At 44.4% G+C, this 17,552-nt stretch overlaps 1 protein-coding gene across 3 annotated transcripts in view; it reads right to left on the bottom strand.

Moving 5' to 3' along the window:
* Positions 1–17,108, bottom strand: part of LOC119397769 (protein spitz) — a 143,422-nt gene extending 126,314 nt beyond the window's left edge. Inside the window, exons 1-3 of one of the 3 annotated variants that reach the window (XM_037665172.2) lie at positions 16,949–17,082; positions 12,327–12,371; positions 11,527–11,637 (exon numbers count right to left, since the gene is read on the bottom strand). In XM_037665172.2, the coding sequence (XP_037521100.1) occupies positions 11,527–11,539 (13 nt within the window). In that variant the 5' untranslated portion in view covers positions 11,540–11,637; positions 12,327–12,371; positions 16,949–17,082. Of the gene's footprint in view, positions 1–11,526; positions 11,638–12,326; positions 12,372–16,948 lie in introns of all 3 variants that reach the window. The other 2 variants (XM_037665169.1, XM_037665176.2) reach the window with 2 other exon arrangements.
* Between the last annotated feature and the right edge of the window lie 444 nt (positions 17,109–17,552).

Raw genomic sequence — 17,552 nt, forward strand, 5'->3', positions numbered from 1 at the left:
GAGTGAGTACTCATGAGTGCGAGTAGGAATGAGTATGAACGTGAGTGAGTGCTCATGAGTGTGAGTGGACGTGAGTGTTAACGTCAGTGAGCGCTCATGAGGGTGAGTAGGCGTGAGTATGTACGTCAGTGAGTGCTCATGAGTGTGAGTAGTGAGTTTGAACGCGAGTGAGCACTCATTAGTGTGAGTAGGTATGAACATGAGTGAGTGCTCATGAGAGTGAGTAGTCATGAGTATGAACGTGAGTGAGCACTCATGAGTGTGAGTAGGTGTAAGTATGAACGTGAGTGAGTGCTCATGAGTGTGAGTAGGCGTATGAAAGTGAGTACTCGTGAGTGTGAGTGGACGTGAACGTGAGTAAGCACTCATGTGTGAGTAGGCGTGAGTGTGAACGTGAGTGAGTACTCATGAGTGTGAGTAGACGTGAGTATGAACGGGAGTGAGTACCAATGAGTGCGAGTAGTGTGAGTAGGCGTGAGTATGAGCGTGAGTGAGTACTCTTGAGTGTGAGTAGAAGGGAGCTGTATGTGAGTAAGTATTGACGAGAGTGAGTGGACCTGAGAATGAACGTGAGTATCGACTGTACGTTGCCATGAGTATAACGTGAGTGATTACCGATGACTGTGAGTAGATGTGAGTGTGAACGTGGGTGAGCTCTCATGAAAATGAATAGACGTGAGTATGAATGTGAGTATCGACGAAGGTAAGAGGACGCGACTATGAACATGAATGACTACCGATGAGTGTGAGTTGGCGTGAGTATAACAGTGACTGAGTGCTCGTGAGCGTGAGTAGACCTATGAACGTGAGTGAGTACCAGTGAGTGCGAGTAGGTGATAGTGAACGTGAGTGAGTATTGATTTGTGTGAGTAGGCATAGTATGAACGTGAGTGGGTACTCATGAGTGTGAGTAGAAGTGAGTACGAACGTGAGTGAGTGCTGATGAGTGTGAGTATACATGAGTATGAACCTGAGTGAGTGCCGGTGAATGTGTTTATCGACGGCTGTGAGTGGAAATGAGAATGAACGTGAGCCCCGATGAGTGTGAATATAAAAGAGTATGCAAGTGGGTGAGCACCATTGAGGGTGAGTGGAGTGAGTATGAAAGTGAGTGTGTACCTAAATGTACGAGTAGAGTGAGTATGAAAGTGAGAGCCGATGAATGAGAGTAGACGAGAGTATGAAGATGAGTGATTACCGATGTGTGTGAGTATACGCGAGTGTGAACATGAGTTCTGGGAGAGTGATAATTGAGTGTGAATACGACCTGTGAGCGTGAGTAGATATGGATATAGACGTCAGACTCTGGAGTTTCCAAGATGTGTGGCGCCACCTGTCGGAGAAGTATTGAGTAGTGCATAGACCGACTCTCTCGCATAGTTTGCTATGGGACCAGGTGCAACTAGCGAGTGCGAAACAACGATTGAGCTTAATATCGCGTGTGTTTGCGCATTTAGCACTCAGAACGAGAGCTGTGAATTGCTCTCCGCTAGTCGGACGCGACACCGAACCGTCGTGAAGTGCTTGCTGTATAATTCGCCTGAACGACGGCGAAAACAGCAGCAGACGAGAGCCCTCCGCACGCTACGAAGAAACTCCGCAAAAGACGCACTGTTGCGTTGTGAATTGCCACGGACGTAAAAGACTGAATAACAGCGTTCAGTTTTACCGATTTCCATAGTTGTCGTACGAAGAAGAAAGGCGAGAGCGCTGGATACGGGCCGTTGCGAGCGTGTTGGGTAAGCGAAGTACCCGCGTTCTCCACAGCCGGTGGCATGAATGTGTGGCTGTGCTGTTGTTTTGCGTAGCCCTGATGCAAAACCGTGGTAACCTTGACTATGAAGCCCAGCAGAGGCTCTGACCGCGGTGCTTGTCGTGTAACACGAAGTGAGCAGCTAGAGGCAGACTGGAGACGCGTGATACGCACACCGCGACGAGTTGGTCGTCACAACACAGCATCGCAGACGTATGTACGTTTTGAAGGCTCAGAGTTCTTGTTCTAACTAGCTAACTTTTTACTTTATTTTCTGCTTTCTTTTTCTGTGGGGCTGTGAACTAGTCAAGCTGTCTAACACAGCTTTTTTTCACAGTCCTTTCTTTCTGTACAACAGAATGGAAAATAAACTTTGACTTAACACCACGTGCGTCATAGAAGTAAATCGCAGAATGTTGGTCGTGACCCCCTTCAGGTTCGTTTCGCCCGTGTCCTCCGCGGTTGCCGTAGCTATCTCGGAGGCCACGGTTTTGCCTTTGGTTGTACCCCGCGAAAGTGGACACGCACGTATCCCCATTTGCAGTACATACAAACGGAAGACGACCATCAAGAGACCATTTGAGGATGCGTAATAAAACACTCCAATGCACAGGAAGCGAGAGATGAATTAAGGGAGAATGCAACTGAAACGGCGAAAATCGCCGGGGCCATTCGCCCCTGATGAACCGAGTTTTGTACCACTGATCGTAAGATGCATAGCTAAGTAAATTGATCGTGTATGTAGGTACTTTATCGCTGTGACATACGTATATACCCGATTTTAACGCATTTAGGCTCTAGAGAACGGATGTCGGAGGGCTTGCCTCGAACTCGGTGTCGTGTGATGCTCGCTTGTACTTGCGAGTTGCGGCTCGCGGGGATAACTAAAACTTATTTTGCATCGTACTCGCAGTTCGCTTTGATCAGCTTCCTTTGTTTCTGAAGCGTGGATTGGCGGAAGAAGCTTTCCAGGTCCTTGATTTTCAGGACACCGCGCTTCGACACCAACGAAAGAGGAGGGTTATATTGCGGCCTATGCACATTCGCTTGCGGGCGGCTCTCTTTGCACTACCCAATTAGGGCGAGGGCTACGATGAGGGCGCTGGTGGCGGTGTTTTTCGCAGCGCCGCCTGGGCAGAGTCTGACGTCTATAAGTGCGAATGTATGACTGTGAGTATGACTGTAATTGAGTATGACTGTATCAACATGAGTTAGCGCCATTAGTGGGAGTAGACCTTATTATGGACGTATCGGTTAGTGTGGGTAGGTAAATAAAACTGAGTGATTGAGGAACCATGGTGTGTGCCTTTGAGTGGTAGTCGGCATGACTTTGAATGTAAGTACTCAGGAGTGAGAGTTGAGGTTAGTATGAAGGTAAGTTAAAAGCACAAAGGAATGTGTGTCAGGGGTCGGCAAAGTTTATGGCACATACTCACTCGTTCACTCAAAAAATATGCTGCTTCTTATGGGCTCACTTGGTCTCAAACTCGCTAAAACACTATTCAGCCAAGCTCACTTACATTCAGGCTAAAGAGAGGTTTCCTCAGCCGGATTCACGTGGACTTAGAAACATCAGATTTTTCTCCAAGTGAACGCACGCGGACTCCACCCTAACAATATTGAGAACTGCCAGGCTCGCTGGGACTCAACGTCACCAGTTCGTCCCAAACGGTCTCACTCAACGACTACAAAAAAGATCAACGACCATAGCTCGGCACACTCACTCATGAGTGCACTCACTCACTCACACTCATTTGAACGTTGTGAGTGTGAGTATGAGTGAGTACTCATGAGTGTGAGTGGACGTGTGAACGTGAGTGAGCACTCATGAGTGTGAGTAGGCGTGAGTATGAACGTGAGTGCCTATGAGTGCGAGTAGGCGTGAGTATGAACGTGAATGGGTGTGTCTATGAGTGTGAGTAGGCGTGAGTATGAACGTGAGTGAGTGCCTATGAGTGTGAGTAGGCGTGAGTATGAACGTGAGTGTCTATGAGTGTGAGTATGAACGTGAGCGAATGCCTATGAGTGCGAGTAGGTGTCAGTATGAACGTGAGTGAATGCTTATGAGTGTGAGTAGGTGTGAGTATGAACGTGAGTGAGTGTCTATGAGTGCGAGTCGGCGTGAGTATGAACGTGAGTGAATGCTTATAAGTGTGAGTGGGCGTGAGTGTGAACGTGAGTGAGTGCCTATGAGTGTGAGTGGGCGTGAGTATGAACGTGAGTGAGTGCCTATGAGTGTGAGTAGGCGTGAGTATGAACGTGAGTGAGTGTCTGAGTGTGAGTCGGCGTGTGTATGGGCGTGAGTGAACGCTTATGAGTGTGAGTGGGCGTGAGTATGAACGTGAGTGAGAGCCTATGAGTGTGAGTAAGCGTGAGTATGAACGTGAGTGAGTGTCTATGAGTGTGAGTAGGCGTGAGTATGAACGTGAGTGAGAGCCTATGAGTGTGAGTAGGCGTGAGTATGAACGTGAGTGAGTGCGAAGGCTGAAAATATTGGGGTGAGTGAGTGTGAGTGAGTATTCTCTTGCAGTGCCGACCTATGCCGGTTTGACAACTGTTGAGCCTCCAACACTATCCTTTAATGTTACTGAAATAGTATGCATGCATATACAGACAGTCTCAACGACTTCTGGCACTGTGAAACTTGACGGACAAACAGAACTATCCCTCTCCACTTACAGAAAATGGGAGTATGCAGTGCAGCCTTAACAGAAGCCCCAGCCCTAGATGTGAGCTGGTGTGTTTGCCATGAGGAAGAGCCTAAGCTCTCCTGCAAATTCTGCCCCCCAACACATTCACTGGCTCACACTAGCTCCATACTAGTTCACTACTAATTTGTTGTGCATCCATGGAAGACAAAACTACAGAAATGGCACTAGCAGCAACACTGAAATGAGGCATATACACAGCACAGTCAACTAATCTTTAAGTGGGCTAAGCATGCATATGAATCTTGAATCCTTCAAAGATGGTGAAAACAAAAGCAAGCTCAAGCAGTTGAGGAAGAAGACGACAGAATTCAGGCCAGGGGGACTGGGGGAGAATAAAGAAGAAGTTAGAAATGGCGACATGAAGAGCGTCGTCTGTTTATTATGTGCGGTCTTGTTACGTAATTATGTGCGGTCTTGTTACATAATTTGGCGCAGCCGACGACAGGAGACATCATGTGGGTGACTTTCTTTGTGGACAACCGCAGCGACTCTGCGGTATTCAAGAAATATCAAGTCGAGGACGACGTGGCCGTGGAGCTTCCCGAATATGTGACTACAGGTGAGCTTCTAAACCTCATTTTGACCGAAGCCTCCCTGTCTTCAGAGGAACTTTTGAAGCGAGATTTCGTGAAAGTCAACATTCCTCTAAGAAGGTTCAACGAGCTGGTGCTAACACCACTAGAGAGGAATTTCACGACCTGTCCAGCGCCGTATGACGAGTTAACGACAGTACGGAGAGCCATTGCATGTCAACAGCAGAAAATTGTGCAGCAAAACGTTGTCATTGAGACTCTCGTCGCAGACTTGACGAAGCGGGCAAAGCTATCATCGCGACTAATCCAGCCAGACATATTCGACGACGCGTCCGACAATCCAGAAGCGTGGATAGCTTTCTATGAACAAGCTGCCAGGAGCAATGGATGGCTGTCTGATGAAGACTTGGTGATGAATATGCGACAGTTCCTTCACGGGATACCGAGAAAGTGGCACGAGTGGAGATTTTGCAAACAGGAGCCTGAACCTTGGTGTAAATGGAAAGAAAGTTTCCTTGCAACTTTCAACAGGAATCCCTTTGAGCGGTGGCATGAGGCATATTCTGCCGTTTTGAGTCCGGAATGCCACTCGAGTATTTTCTTGAAAAACAGCGACTTCTTCGCATAGCTGAACCTGGATTGTCAACATCGTCACTTATTGCACTTATCATTCACGGCTTACCTATAGATTTGCAACGACAGGTTTTAATACACTGTCCGAAAACGCCCGAAGCGCTTCTCCAACTACTCAAGCTATTATCGCGTCCCTGGGCTGAAAGAGGCTTCCAAAGTAAACAAAATATTTCAGAGACGACAAGCGTTAGCCACTTGGGTGAAAAGTACCCGTCGGAGTTTAGAGGCGTCACCTCTGACTTTAGTGGAAGCGCCTCTCTCGTACAGAAGAATAGGACCTCGAAAGATGAATGCAACGTTGGAGAGCAAAATAATTCTAAACTCATACATACAACGCATGAGACCGTCCAACTTGTGTCATCGAGTTTACTGCACATACAACTTGAAGTGAACGGTCGAGCTATGCGAGCACTTGTAGACAGCGGAGCTTCAGTTTCAGTTATGAAAAGAAGCAAAGCAAAACCCGAGGACATATTCAGAGGCAGAACTGTCATTGTACGGGGCTATGACGGCCGTGAAAAGAACACTGCGAATGGGTAAGGATACGTCTGAAATACCAGTCACAATCTGTAGAAATACTGGCAGTGGTGATAGAAGGCATCGAGTATGACTTTCTACTCTCTCGTCCAGACATGAAATTGCTGAAGCTTAACATTCACTGGGATGACACTGTGTCAGTGAGCCAAGATGTGCAACCAGTGAGACAGAGAGACAAAATTCGCATTGTGACAAAATCCGATGACATCCCTACAATATATCCAGAATTATTCTGCAGAGGAGGCTATCCTCCAGGTACAACAAAGTTTGAAGTTCCATTCAAACTGCATGACACAACGATTGTACGGAGGAAACCATACAACCTCACCAGGGAAAAGAAAGCATGGCTGAAGGAAGAGCTTGGGAAGATGCTAGATGCAGGCATTATCCGTCAGTCCGTATCACCATATGCATCGCCGATAACTATAGCGCCCAAGGAGGATGGGAGCCTTCGACTTTGCACGGATTACAGAGCCATTAACAGCCAGACGCATCTTATTCCCTTTCCTATGCCCAGAATAGATGGAATTATAGACGAGACAGGCGGATGTTCCTGGTTTTCCAGGATAGACCTCTGTAAAGGCTTCTGGCAAGTACCTCTTCAAGAGGATACCAAGCAGTACACCGCTTTTATAACGCCATTCGACATTTATGAGTACAACCGGCTGCCTTTCGGATGGAAGAACTCGCCTAGCTGGTTCCAGAAAATGATGAATACGGTTCTACACCCTTTCATTGGAAGCTTTTGCAATGTCTACGTGGATGATATCATCGTTTATTCTAAAAGCGAAGTTCTCCATCAACAGCATGTGGCACAGGTCCTCACAGCTTTGTCAGAAGCCGACCTCAAAGTCAACTTTAAGAAGAGCGAATTTTTTAAAACCAAGGTGACTTTTTTGGGTCGAGTGCTGGACGGCGCTACGAAAAACACCAAGGAGGAATCAGTGGCACGGATCGCAAAACTGGCGAAGCCCTTTGATGTCCACTCATTGCGTGTGTTTTTGGGGCTAGCCGGTCATTTTAGGGCATTTATCCAAGATTATGCCCTTAAAACGAGGTGTTTGACAAGACTGATGCAAAAAGATGTACCATTCTGTTGGACAGATGACTGCGAAACGGCCTACAAAGAGCTGGTACGAGTTATATCGTCTGATCCAGTCCTCACACTACCAGACTTTGATCTTCCGTTCGAGCTCAACACGGATGCATCACATTACGGAACGGGAGCAATACTTTACCAGCGAGATGAACGCCAGCCAAGTAATCGTCAACTCCGCGTGATTGGCTACCACAGCTACACTTTTAACAAAGCGGAAGTGAACTACACAACAACGGAGAAAGAAGCACTGGCCGTTCTAAAGGCTGTTCGGTACTTCCGCTCTTACTTGGAAAGTCGAAAATTCAAGTTATACACTGACCACGAGGCACTTACCCACCTTTTGAAAATGGCAGAGCTCAAAGGAAAAGTCGCACGGTGGGTAAGCGAGCTACAACAGTTCGACTTTGAGGTGAACCATCGCCCGGGAGCTTCAATGAAAGACGCCGATGCAATGTCCAGGCTGGGGGTCATCAGGCTTGTTGATGTACAATGGCAAACAATAAGTGCAGCCAAACTTTGGGAACGGACTGAGGCTTTACAACTCACACAAACCGGAAGAATCGCAGTGCCTCCTACACTAATTCCGAAAATTCTGGACCTTTATCACACAAGTTGTCATTCAGGGGGTCACGATGGTTTCTGGCGGACCTACATGAAGCTGACCAAACGGTTCACATGGCCCGGCATGAAAGAAGACACAAAAAGATATGTGCAATCATGTCACGAATGCCAGATCAACAAAGTAAAGTTTAAACAGCCGACTCAACAGATGGTATTACCAAGGCACTCTACTACACCGTTTGAGGTGATTCACATGGACTTCGCCGAACTTCGAAAAAAATCTGAGAGTGTGAAAAAAAACTCGAGCCTTCCTGTTGTGCGTCGATGAGTGCACAAGGATGGTGGCAGCAAAAGCTGGAAAGCAGGACACCAACAGTGTGATCTCCTTTCTAAACCGCAAGATGTTTGAAAACGTGAAGGTATTGGTAACAGACAATGGACCAGCCTTCCGGAGTCACCAACTCAATGAATGGGCAAAGCGGCGAGGAGTTACGCTCAGGTTTACTGCGCCGTATCATCCAGCAGCTAATGGGCTAGCGGAGCGAGCTATTCGAGATATCAAACAGTACCTAAGTATGTATCCGGACTTCCCAGGTGGATGGAAATGCTGCCTTGAAGCTGCAGTAGCGCATCATAACCGGTCCTATACAACAGCTCTCGGATGCACACCGCTGTTTGCTGCTACGGGAAAACCAACGTATTTGCCAGCTGACACGACCTTAGGAGTTGAAGCGATGATCCGCCTGACAGAAGAGAGAAGAACTGAAGAGAGCGAAGTGAAGTACCGGGAGAGGATGAAAAGGAACTTCGACAAAAAACAGAATGCAATGGACCCAGGAATAGAGGTGGGAGACTTCGTACTGGTGAGAAAAGGATTGCCGAACTCGGGTGCGAATCACACAGGGCCATTTTCTGTTGTCAAGACAGCAAGCCAGCAGGGACATTTAAAGACGATCTGGTATATAGGTCCCAATGAAACCGTCGAATCGGCGTCCATAGCTAATGTTTTCAAATATCATCCCAGGAGGGATGAAAACAAGGGTGGGGGGAGTGAAGCAAGCTCAAGCAGTTGAGGAAGAAGACGACAGAATTCAGGCCAGGGGGACTGGGGGAGAATAAAGAAGAAGTTAGAAATGGCGACATGAAGAGCGTCGTCTGTTTATTATGTGCGGTCTTGTTACGTAATTATGTGCGGTCTTGTTACAACGTATATAATTTTTTAATGGTTCCATATATCATATAATGCGAGCCCTTGCAAGAAATTTACGTCAGAAAGCTAAACTTTTTTTTTTTTACACAGCAAGAAAGGTGGGCCTTTCTTACTGTGTAAAAAAAGTGTGATGAAGCCCAGAAGGTTAAACTGATCTTCAGTCCAGTGAGCACTAAAAACAAAAAATACTTGACGACTTCAGCTCATCTTCTGTTCGAAAAGGGTCAAGGGAGGAAAAGGTGAAAGCTATTAAAAACCAAAAAAAAAAACAGAAGAAGTTGGAACAAATCTTGTTTTGGTGCTTCTTTTTCGTTGATGCAAGATCGTTTCAACGTTTCAAGCCCTATGATGTACATATGCATAGACGATTCAAATGATGACTACTTATAGCATATGGCAGCGCACACCAGGTGAAAGGACAAACACGAAACAAAAGGACAACACAGGCGCTGAGTTGTCAGTGCCTGTCTTGTCCTTTTGTTTCGTATTTGTCCTTTCACACAGTGTGCACTGCCATACGCTATAATGACCAACCAACTAGCCCACGAATACACTTTACGATGACTACTTGACTGTCCTGAACCTACATCTCTTTTCAGCCTTCCTAATGGTGTTTCTGCACTGGCTGTTTGCAATGGAATCTCAATTACAAATCACTCAAATCAATACCATACACATTTTAAAACTGAGCATCTCAAACTTAGCCAGTGAAGAACATTTTGCAAGAGATAAAGGCACAGAAAGTGTGCCAGAGATGAAGGAAAAAGCCACCTTGCATTAATTACATTATGTACCCTCAGTTTCCCCAATGTATTCAACATTTTCAATTACCTTTCATTCATATTCACCTGTGAATTGTACAAAACACTAGATTCTATGAGGAAAATCGGCACCCTCAGAATGGCTTGAGAGGTGGGAATAAACTTAGCTGTGTAACCCATTCTTTTCACAAGGCTATGGCCCTGGCATGCACCTACATGATGTGTTTCATGGCTATAAGTAAGCTGCAAATCGTAATGTATTCTATTCATTCAACTCATGCATTCATGCACATTTTCTGGTTTACCAATGAAAGTGAATAATAATGTCAATGAAATCATATGATGACAATACACTGCTTTTATGCAGTGTGTGGCATTATTACACGCTATATTGGAAAGCAGCCTTCAACTAAATGCAAATTTTCTATTACTGTTAAAGGGACCGACAACTGATTTTTCTCGACCCAGTTTTTTACGGTGCGACAGGAAGCTTACCCTTCGTAGCGTTTGTAGCTGCAGTGGTTTATCCTAAAAGCACGTAGTTATTTTATAAGTAGTATTTTTCGATCTGAAAGGCTCCAAACACGCATTAAGGCTTGCTCCAGCAATGCTGAGAATTGATAGCGATGATGCTAGCCCTTGTGAAAGCTGTCGTTCTGCTTTCGCAGGAGTTACTGTAGCTATGCTTAACCACCTTTATTTTGAGCTTTCAAACCATTTTTCAAAATAGCAAGCTGTTACAATGAGATGATGTGGCTTTATACACCTTCTCGGTATTTGTACGGCGTTGTGTGCGCCTGCGCCCAAGGTTGCCTGCGCCTATGACATGGATGGCTTGTCCCGGCATGGGATCATTACGCCAAGCGAAGGCAGCGTCTCTTTGTTGCATACAACTAACGCAGGCCTATAACTACATTTTTATGGAGTAATATCTTTTAATATAAAGAAACGAACAATACTTCAGTACTAACAGAAAAGTCATCGAACGCATACACCAATCAATGGTCACGTGACCGGCTTCATCGGACCGTTTATGATTTTGCCACCAGAGGCGCCAAAGGTCATTTTTCGCGACTTTCAATGAAGAAATAAAAATATAAATCCACCTCTCCCGAGATAAACAGCGTTGGTTTGAGTCAATGCGACAGACAATCTTTCCATCAGTGCAGTCATCTCATTTCATCTTCTGGGCAGTTGTCGGTCCCTTTAAATGCATTTCACCAGAAATCTAGCATGTTGTTAGTCTCTTTCTTTCTATCATTCTGCGTATACTATTTGGAAAAATATGCTAGCAGCAGTGGCTATCTCACTGCCATGTGGGCATGCCTAATGTGCCAGCAGAATAATGCATATTTATTATTACACAGCAGTTGCCTATCCTTTATTATGGGATTAATAAAGGATGTCATAATTTGCACAGTCAATAAGTTGGTAATATTCATGAACTAAGATGAAAGACGGATGTAGTACCTTACACTGACTTGAACTTTGCACTGCTGTTCTCGAGACCGTTACATGTACAAATATGACTAAATATATTTGAACAAACTGTAGGCTGAAACATGCATGAAAGGAATTAGGTGAGACATGAAGCCGCAGTCCTTTTTTTTTTTTCTTCTTAGGGAAACAAATTATAAGTAACCTTAAATAACGTAACACCCTGACTTTGGAGAGCAGCCCCCTCAAATGTAAACGTTTTCGTTGTTTTGCGCATAAAGCGCAGCTCACCGTTTAGCGCCATTGATGCAACGTGGTGCTGTTCCAACTTTGCAGCATGATGACGGAGATGAAATGAGCCTAGGTGCTACTTGTCAACCATGATGCTGGTGGGTTGAGTTCCTGAAAACACCAGTATCAGTTATTGTTAACCCCAACATTCAGCCAATGTAAAATCTGTTCAAAAAAAAATAACCTGTTGTGCAAATGAAAACGAAGGAAAAAAGGAAGACTAGTGCACACTAGCCATCAGCACTTTTTTTATGAAATGTAAAAAACACAACTAACAAATCCTTTAGTTACTTATGCATCAGCAATGTGTGCCTTAGATTCACCAAAATAAAATACTTCCCCCATGTTAATCTTTCTAGGCTGGTGACAAGTCTACATCTTTTTCATTTTGTATTTCATTAACAATCCAAACAGTGCTTCTCCTGTGGCCAATCACCAGGATTGGTCAGTCGTGTTTTTTTTTTTTTAAGACTATACAGAAATTCCGTAACTCCCCTTTGGTAGATAGCACTGATCAGTATGTAAAAATGGGCGATTGGCTCACCAACAAAACTCCACTTAATAGCTCTTAATAGTTCATGGCACATACTCCAATTCACTCTTTGTAGCTGGTGAATTCGCAAGGTATGCCCTCTTGAAACAAATTCTGAGAACCTATTTCTGTTAGTCAACCTTTGCCAATATTAAGCAGAGAGAGGCCAACTAAATACTACTGGCTTCTCTTTCTTCACATGTCATGTCTGCAAAATTTGTAGGTATTTAAATGAAGATTCTAATAAAGACAACAAAATATTTCCTACACATTTGGTGGGTCAGACGGTATTCCTGTTTAGACAAGCACCGACCTAGAGAAATGAAACAAGTACAGAATGACATTTCACCTCGGGTATATCGAAATATCTATAGACAGGGCACAGGAACGTGATCAGACCACACTGTCTGACATATAGACGCACAAACTTTATTTATGAGTCTTTAACATACCAAAGGAACACTGGGATAAGGGGCACCGTAGGTGGAGGAGGAGGGCATGGGGGACTCCAGATTAATTCTGATCAGCTGGGGCTCCTTATTGTGCACCTAAACCTCTAAAAGTTATCTCTTTTTCTTGCATTTCATCCCCACTACAATGCACCTACTATGGCCAGCAATCAAACCACAGACATTATGCTAAACAGTGAATACACACGAGCTTAACCAGCAAACTAAGGACAGTTTAATTATAATTTCAAGGCTTTTACGTGCCAAAACCATGATATGATTATGAGGCGCGCCATATTGGTGGGCTCCAGAAATTTCGACCATCCGGGATTCTTTAATGTGCACCTAAATATAAGTACATGGGCCTCTAGCATTTCGCCTCCATTGAAAAGCGGCTGGGATTTTATCCCACAATCTTCGGGTCAGCAGTCGAGCACCATAACCACTAGACCCCCTTGGCGGGATGAAGACCTAACTCTCCTCCTCCTCCACCCCTGATGTTGGGGGAGTGAGCAAGGCACACAAACATTTCTACGGAAGGCAGTTGCTGCCATGACGAAGACCCCTTGTCAAAATGTCGGCCCCAGCGACATTTCCTGCTCAACGATTTCTCATTGTTTCCAGCCTCCATCTTTCTCTGAACTTCCTTCTTGCTTGAATTACACACCAATGTTGCTAGTTCCGTATTGGCACCAATATTAGAGGGCAAATTTTGATTACTGGATCAGGGTAATCAATCAACAGTATTTTTTTTGTCCCTATTAAAAGATAAATGACAGTGGAAGCTGCAAGTACAGCTACCTTTGCACACTTAACAGTTACTTGTCGCAAGCACTATCCTCCACAGCAAAGAAAAAAAAGAAAAAGACTGAAAGTTTCTTAAAAGTACAGAATCAACGAATACTAGAAAAGGAGGACTCTACATAAAATCGAAGTAACAAAAATGTCATGATATTACATTTATGAATGAAACCACACAGACAGAAGCATTAAAGGGCCCCTTAACCACCACCTCCAATATTTTTTTTAACATTTCAAGTAAACACGAGCGTCGAGTTCAGAATGCTATCACAAACAACAATGCCAAACGCGGCAGCACTACAAGGCGCGGGTGTGCCACAAAATTGAAAAGCAATCCCGTGCTCCTTTCCAGGCCTTTCGGTTTCCCATGCATTGCTTGTGACGTCAGCACCCGCATCTGATCATGTCGGCATCCGCAAGAACCTGTTTCAGTGATGGAAGCGACATTTTGCTTTTTGAAGCAGACTCTGGAGCAGAAAAAATGGTGCTTTGGAGCAGCATCAAGTGCCTCCCGAGCATAAAAAATGCTAGTGTTGGAGCAGATGGCAAAATATTCTTGACTCCTGGAGTCTAAAGCATCATTTAAGCATCTCATGAATATATTATTTATTATTAAACATACCGCACATACAATAACCACTGCAAATCGCAAGAAACAAATAATTAAGCAGATGGATGGTCAGTGAACACTAAGTAAGAGGAGCTACATATATTTAAAATGCCAGTACTTGTGGCAGAAATGATATAAAAGTGATAAAGCTGAGCATCAAATTATAAAAGTAGCCACAATCACATGTAACTACTGCCAAAGCAGCAGTTTATAATTGGTATGAGATCAAAGCAATATGTTATTTTCATATTTTACCAATATAGCCAGCATCGAAAATTTAAAAAAAAACAGCTAAATGAGCTACACGCTTAAAATGCCAGTTCTTACGGCATAAATGAAGTGTAAGCTGATAAAATGCTAAATGTAATCAGTCCCACATCTAAGTCGTCACAGCAGAAGTTAGTAATCAGTATGACATCAAACTAATCTCACACACATTTCACCAAAATAGTCTGCTTGTCCAGGTACAAATACATAGCTAAATAAGACGTATATAGTGCCAGTACCAATTTTTATGGCACCTATTTTTTTTAGCGCAACGGAAAGCTTACCGGTTAGTGTCTAATCACGGAATGGTAACGTGGAAAACGCCGTGAAACATTTGTAACCAGAATTTTTCTCTCTGGCGAATATGAAATTGTATACACATGTGACTACACATGCTGCAAACAATGAGCACGAGAATGGTTCGTGTTCGAGCACGGAGGTTTACTGTGCATGCGTGAACTCGGCGCGCATGCACCGCGGCTCGACGTGATTCACAGGGTGCCGCGAAGGCAGCGTCGCTTCTCACCGTGCAACTCCTTTTACCTTGTAAGCAGCACAGAATAGAGCGGGGATAGATAATAATATACATACTCTACCTTTGAGGGATAATTATGGCACGCATGACAGCATCAGACTACATGAGTACATACATCAAAGTGATCGACTCCATAATCCAGCTTCAAGGGCTCTTACACTAGGCTGCGTGACATACCGGTTTTTTGTTACTTTTGAACACGATTTAAAAAAATATGCCCTACTCAAAACGTGAAAAGGATGCTGGAATCTGTCATTATATTTCATGGTCTTTTCATTTCTACCAGGATCTAATCCCACATTCTGGCCAGTTGTCGGTCTCTTAAAGTTAATTGTTTTTAGTTTCCCCAATGCCATTTCGGAGCAGGTTCGGAGTAGTTACTAACAAATATTACACTTTAGAGCAGCACTTCTCTTTCGGAGCAGTTTGGAGGAATTGGAGCAGCACTTCCATCACTGAGCTGTGCAATTTGCAGTGAATTAAGCTTTCAATTACTCGAAATATCCCACAATGGTGCACTCAAATATAGGCCCAGCACACAAAATCTTAAAACAGGTAGTCACCAATATCCCTGTAGGGGAATTACATTTCTACCAGCAAAAGTCCAGCAATACCTTTACATATAAGCTCTCTGAAGTCTACCATAATTAAGCATACTGTCAATGGTTTCTGGAATACTGCACTGTGCAAGCCATCATGAAAAAAGGCAATGTACTTGCAAAGCTTGGTGTATGAAAAGGCTCCACTCATGCTTCTAGCTGCTGCCCTATAACTCTACACTTTTCAAGGTTTTCCTGACGATTTATATTGTAGCACTTTTTGCATGACTTTTCACTGCACAATGCACATTCCACTAGCAGGGCTTCGGGCATTTGTGGCACAGACTTTAACACTTGACATCATAATAATAATAACAATAATATCTGGGGTTAAACGGCCAAAAACCACGATATGGTTATGAGGGATGCCACAGTGGTGGGCTCCGAAAATTTCGATCACCTGGGGTTCATCAACGTGCACATAAATCTAAGTTCATGAGCCTCTAACATTTGCCTAACACTTGATATCAATACCCTTCTGTTGAATAATCTTGCTGTTAACATACTGACCATGAATGGCAGATTGAATTATTCTGTTAAAAGGCTAAAATGCTAACCATTTTTCAACAATAAGATATAATAAGCCAGCCAGCTAGGCACAGCTGATTAAACAGAAGTCGACTTTTGTATTCCATGCAGATTCAGTGGTGTAATTATGGTCAGGTTAATTGTGTCATGATAAAAAAAAACGGTCATGGTTCACACTGACCTAAAACGGCTCTGCCATGCCGAAATACTGGGCAATATTAAGACAACGTTTGGCAACGACATGCAGCAGCAGGAAGCAATGCTCATACTCCTTTTCACATTGGTGACTGATAATGTTAAGTACCAGGTTATGGAAGGTAATACATCGTACAGCTAACATATATTTTCCTTGACACTTTATCTCAAGTGCGTTTAAACCCTTTAAGTTACAAGACCTCAAAGAAAAAATAATGTAAGAAAGTCTGTTGAACGTCTACTACGATACATCGGCCGGTAGCAAAAGTCCGCTCGCTTTCTGCAAGCGTTCGACATGAAACTTTCCCACAAACGGACACAACCATCAATTGAAGTTTTTCCAGCGCGTCGCGACTGAGCCACCATAATACAAACCATAGTTTATCGATAGCTTCAGCAAGGTACAATCACTCCCCGTCAGGAAAACGCAAACCGCTACAACAAACTACATTCGCCTCGCTAAGCGAGACGCAATACCTTGACACTGATGTCGTCCGCCTGGACGATAAAAGTGAAAAATAGACGGGCAGTAAACGCAATGAACGTGCGTGGCAAAAGCATTCAAGCAGGGCAATTTATCGTTTTCAATGATTTTTTTTCTTTTCTTATTATTCCTGTTCGAACATGACATCGAATTTTAGGCTTAAATTAACACGATCCAAGATTTTGGGCCGTGTCTGCGGCTTTTGCGGACTCTTGCGCTACTGCAGACAAGGCCCAATAAATGTACGCATTCTTTCCTTTTTTTTCTTTCTCCTAAAACTCAGCGTCTCGATCTTCAGAAGACATATCGCAATCAAAACAAACAGAACCATCACTGCGGCCGAGACGGCAGTTTCTGCCATACATTTAAGCCTTCAGACAGGTGTTCCGAAACATACCGAAAACACATCTCGGAAAGCTTACCTCAGCAAACTCACATTGCGAAAGAAATCAGCATACATTAAAGTCTATTTCACAATTCTCTCGAATGTCCCGTAGTCACTAAAACCACGAAAAATCAATCAAACAACACGTAGTACCACGCAACAAACAAACATAATCATACATTGAGCACTACTGGAGTAGATAAACGAACACGACACCAGAGTACATTGATGCAACGTAGAGTTACTGTATATGCTACCTTTAGGTAGCAGAGTTGCGCCTCTGATAGAACTCGCCGCTCGCGCCACCATTCGCCCAGCGCGCTCACGTGCTCAAAAAGCATCCGTTTTAGGGAAAGCCAACTTCACGGCCGCGCGGGTGCTGGCGATCGCCGCGCCACCACCGCTGTATCAAGCCAAATCAAGCCGTCTGGCGAAGCGCAAGACGGTCCAGCTGAGTTCGGATTGTTGGTCGTTGTTGTGGTGGTGTCTTCTGCTATCCGTTTTTGCGAACGTCTGCGCGGCACAGCCCCCTGACTCAGTGTTGCGAAGTTGCGACAATGACAGGATGCTGCGCTCCCCACTGCACGAACCGACAAGAGCACGGAAAGGCCTTCTTCTCAATTCCATGTGACAAGTCTGTT

Source organism: Rhipicephalus sanguineus, chromosome 1 (genome assembly GCF_013339695.2).
Source record: "Rhipicephalus sanguineus isolate Rsan-2018 chromosome 1, BIME_Rsan_1.4, whole genome shotgun sequence".
Lineage (NCBI taxonomy): Eukaryota > Metazoa > Arthropoda > Arachnida > Ixodida > Ixodidae > Rhipicephalus > Rhipicephalus sanguineus.